Here is a 3943-nt window from a genome sequence, read left to right on the forward strand (position 1 = left end):
TCCCCGACCCCCTAGGCAGCCGGTAGGCTGGGATAGGTGAGGGCACAGGAGCAGGGGAAGGTCAACAGCAAAGGATGCTGGGAGAGTGGCTCAAGGGCCAGGGGGGCCACTGGAGCCCAACACACATCCCCCTCCACGGGTCCCCATATCCTGAGTGCCATGTCCTCAGGGAGGTGTGGGAAGGGTGTCTCTCCATTGGAGCCTCAAAGTGTGTCCCCGAGGTCCCCTGTGTGCCAGTACCCCGAACTTGAGGGACAGGGGTTGAGGTTGCAGCTCTTCCAGCCCAGCATCCTCCATCCTGGGCGACCAGTGCCACAAGAAGGTACCTCAGGGTCCCTTTATTCTCCCCTCTCCCCACATCAGATGAGTCTCCTAGGCCTAACCGCCCACTCTGGGATCAGGGGTTGTTCCCCACGGCTCACGCAGTGATGAACCCTGAGTGCCCATATGGTTACCATCACCAGGCATGATCCCTCTGCCCACCCACCGGCCCAGGGACCGGGCAAGGAGGGCAGCCGGCAGCTCTGACATGCCGGACACACTCCCTGCATCAGGGCATGGCTGGGGCAGGGGAGGCAGCCAAAGTGCTGGTGCCCATTGCAAGACTTTACTGGTTTCTAGACCGCATCGCTGGAGGGTTTGGGCTGGAGCTGGTGCTGGGGGCTCCCGGGGCTGGGGAGGGTCAGGGGTGTGGGAGCTGTGGCTGGGGGCTCCACAGGGGGCTGTCCATGGGGAAAGCCTCTACCACAGCCTGGGGCTGCAGCTTCCCCACTAGGAACGGGTGCAGGGAGATCCAAACACTCGCCCCATGCCAGCCATGCCCACACTCCAACATCCAGGAGCACCTGCTTGGGATCCCCCGAGGAAAGCGGAGCTGGCCCAGGGGGAAGGAAAGATCCCAGCGCCGACCGCGTCTCTGGAAAGGGAGGCCCCTTCCCATGGGGATGTCTGTGCAGCCGGCAGAGGGGAGGCTCGAAGGAAAAGTTGAGAGAGAAGCAGGTTCTGGGCCTGGTGGCAGGAGAGCTCGGCTGGAGGCAGGTCCAGGAGTTAAATCACGTTGTCAAAGAGCTGCATGGACCGCATGATGTTCTCGTCCTGCAGGGACGAGGTAGGAAGCAGGTGGTTTGGGCATGGAACAGCAATTTGGGCAGCTCCTCCCAAACCTGGCTTTACCCTCACAGCAGCTCTGACCCACGGGACAAGAGCCCCAGGGATTACAGAGAGTTTCAAGCCCTATTGGGATGCACGGCTCTCCCAGTCTACACAGGGATGCCAGCACAGATAGAGTTCCCAAAGCAGAGCCCCAGCCCTGCTCCCGGGAGCCCTGCCTTCACCCCCTCTCTGCCAAGAGGGCGATGGTGGGAGAGGTCCCCAAGGGACAGGGAGGTGGTCCAGCCCCAGATCAGAGCCGCTGGTGGCTTTACCTTCTGGCAGGACTCCAGGAACTCCTCGATTGTCACCACGCCGTCCTTGTTTCGGTCCATTTTCTGCAGACAAGCACAGCATGGGGACCATGGCAGGGACAGCCCTGGCCCAAGGGAGAACCCAGCACCCCCTGCCTGGGTCCCGCAGGGGCTGGACATGGCACACCCCTGCCCCAGCCATCCCCAGGCACTCAGCAAGACCAGGATGGCCTTTACTCTGCCTGGCTCCAGCACATCCCAGTTTCATCCCCAGCATGGGGCATTTTCTCCTGCACAGTGCCAGGTTTTGGGTAGCCACTGGCTCCGTGCTGGAGCTCTGCTTCCCCAGGGTGTGCTCGGCTCACCTGGAAGAAGTTCTCCACGTGCTCCCGAGGCGCTTCCTCCCGCATGGCCGGGTAGGTGTATTTGCCCATCATGTCGTAGATGGACTTCATGATGTCCAGCATTTCCTGGAGGGAGGGGGGGTGGCAGGGTCAACACAGAGCTCTGCCTCCGCTTGGTCCCCAACCCACACCCTTTTTGTGATGCTCCAAAGGATGAGGGGGGGTGTGTGTGTCAAGTGTGTTCCTGCCAGCTCCATGTGTGTGCCTGCATATATGATGGAGCCCCAAAGCAGCACACACCCCCATCCACTCTCCACCCCGAGTCCTGCCCTCATCCCTGCTGGGAGCAGACCTGCTCCAGTCCCACTCCCCATCCCACCTCTTTGGTGATGCAGCCATCCTTGTTCAGGTCGTAGAGGTTGAAGGCCCAGTTCAAGCGGTCATCAATGGTGCCCCGCAGGATGATGGACAGCCCAGACACAAAGTCCTGCAAGGATGGGCAAGGCAGGCAGTTGTGGCCACAAAGGGTCTCAGGGACACAGCGGGCACAGCCCTGCTAGTGCTCCCTGTAGAGGGGGGAACTCAGCTCCAAAGTTCAGCCCCCCAGAGCTGGGCCGACAAGGGAAATGCTGAGTATCAGAAAGAGCGTGGGTAAAACTGATGGCTCGTCCCCAAACGTGTCCAACACGAATCTCCTGGGTCACAGCACATGAGGACAGCATGTGTGGCTCTGCCGGGGAAACTACAAGCCACTACCCAGAAAATACAGAAAACCCCCCATTTGTTGCTTTTGGTTTTCCACCACCTCTGGGAATCTAATAAACTCATCCAGCCCCTGTGAAGGTCACCATCCACTTGTGACAGCAATGCTGCTCAGCCCAGCCCGCCGTCCCCTCAAAAAAAACCTCACCCGGCCCCCTCCTCGCTCACGGCTCACCTCGAAGCTGACAGAGCCGTCGTGGTCGGTGTCGAAGGCGTTGAAGAGAAAGGTGGCATACGTGCTGGAGTCTGGGGGGAGACAGACAGTGTGATGGGGTGCTGTGCGACCCCCCGCCCCGTGGAGGCACCCATGGGGACAGGGATGGGCACTCACCTCCCTGTGGGAAGAACTGTGAGTAGATCTGCTTGAAGTTTTCTTCATTGACGATGCCGCTGGGGCACTCCTGCCAGGGCAAGCCACAGTGTCACCTCCATGTCGTGGAGAGGGGCTGAGCATCCCCCTAAAGCCCTGCAGCTCCCTCGCCTCGCTCCCCCCACCCTGCGCTGCCCAGCAGGGGTGGCTGGGGAGGCTGCTTGGCTCCCCACGGAGCTCCCTGGACGTGGGATCACAGCCGGAGGAAGGTGTAGCCCCTTGGGCTGCAATCTAAAGCTGTTCTGAGCTGCATGGGCAGGGATGGCTCCATCTTGGTGCCCAGCAATCTCAGGCAGCATCACTGGCTGCAGGAGCTCACCAAAACGGGATGATCGGGTACCAGAGCTGGTGCTTGGTGGGGATGAAGGGTGCAGGAGGGAGACCAGCCCCTTCCAGTGCCACAAACCCCAGGTGAACCAGAGTCCCTCCACAGAGCCCGAGGCACAAACAAGGATTTGCTATCTTTGGAGCTGGACTCTGTATCACCCAAGGGCCAGTTTGATATTTTGGTTCCTATAGCCCCTGAAAGGGTCAGGTCCCTGCAACCTGATGGAAAAAAACCAAGGTAGGGTTGAAAGTCAGAGCCAGCTTAAAGCACCTATGCACTGATATTTCTACCCCGAGAAAGGTCCCGACAGCCTTTGCAAACCCAAGGCACTGCTGGGTGCGAAGGACCCTCCGAGGTGGACGTGGCAGCAGAGAGGGGGGGCTAGCAGAGCTGGTTGAGGGGTACTCACGTTCTTGAAACCTCGGTACAGGACCTGCAGCTCTTTGCGGGTGAACTTGGTCTGCTCCTGGAGCTGCTCCAGCCCCTCAGGGCGGTGGCAGACGGTGGAGAGCTCAAACTCATCCTCAACGCTGTCTGCAAGGAACCCGGGGGAAGAGAGGGCGGCTGAGGCCAGCACCATAGGGCAGGAGAGGCACTTGGTGCAGCACACCCCATCGTCTCACACCTGCCCAGGGTGACACACTTTTGGGGTGCCCTGCTCAGCCGGAGTTGGGTCTATGTCAGAGATGCCCCGGGGGCAGACCAGCAGCTGACACCAGGCAACAGCCCCCACAGC

General features: G+C 60.5%; 1 protein-coding gene across 1 annotated transcript; it reads right to left on the reverse strand.

The window, feature by feature from the left end:
• Window positions 1-1047: 1047 nt before the first annotated feature.
• LOC104514909 (Kv channel-interacting protein 2) lies at window positions 1048-3787 on the reverse strand. The gene is made up of 7 exons (XM_010158716.1): window positions 3617-3787; window positions 2841-2910; window positions 2685-2755; window positions 2127-2234; window positions 1769-1873; window positions 1425-1487; window positions 1048-1095 (listed from the first exon to the last, which is right to left on the reverse strand). Exons 1-7 carry the CDS (start codon window positions 3785-3787, stop codon window positions 1048-1050), a joined length of 636 nt encoding a protein of 211 aa, XP_010157018.1.
• Between the last annotated feature and the right edge of the window lie 156 nt (window positions 3788-3943).

The sequence above is a fragment of the Eurypyga helias genome, unplaced genomic scaffold (assembly GCF_000690775.1).
Source record: "Eurypyga helias isolate BGI_N326 unplaced genomic scaffold, ASM69077v1 scaffold33890, whole genome shotgun sequence".
NCBI classification, from domain to species: domain Eukaryota; kingdom Metazoa; phylum Chordata; class Aves; order Eurypygiformes; family Eurypygidae; genus Eurypyga; species Eurypyga helias.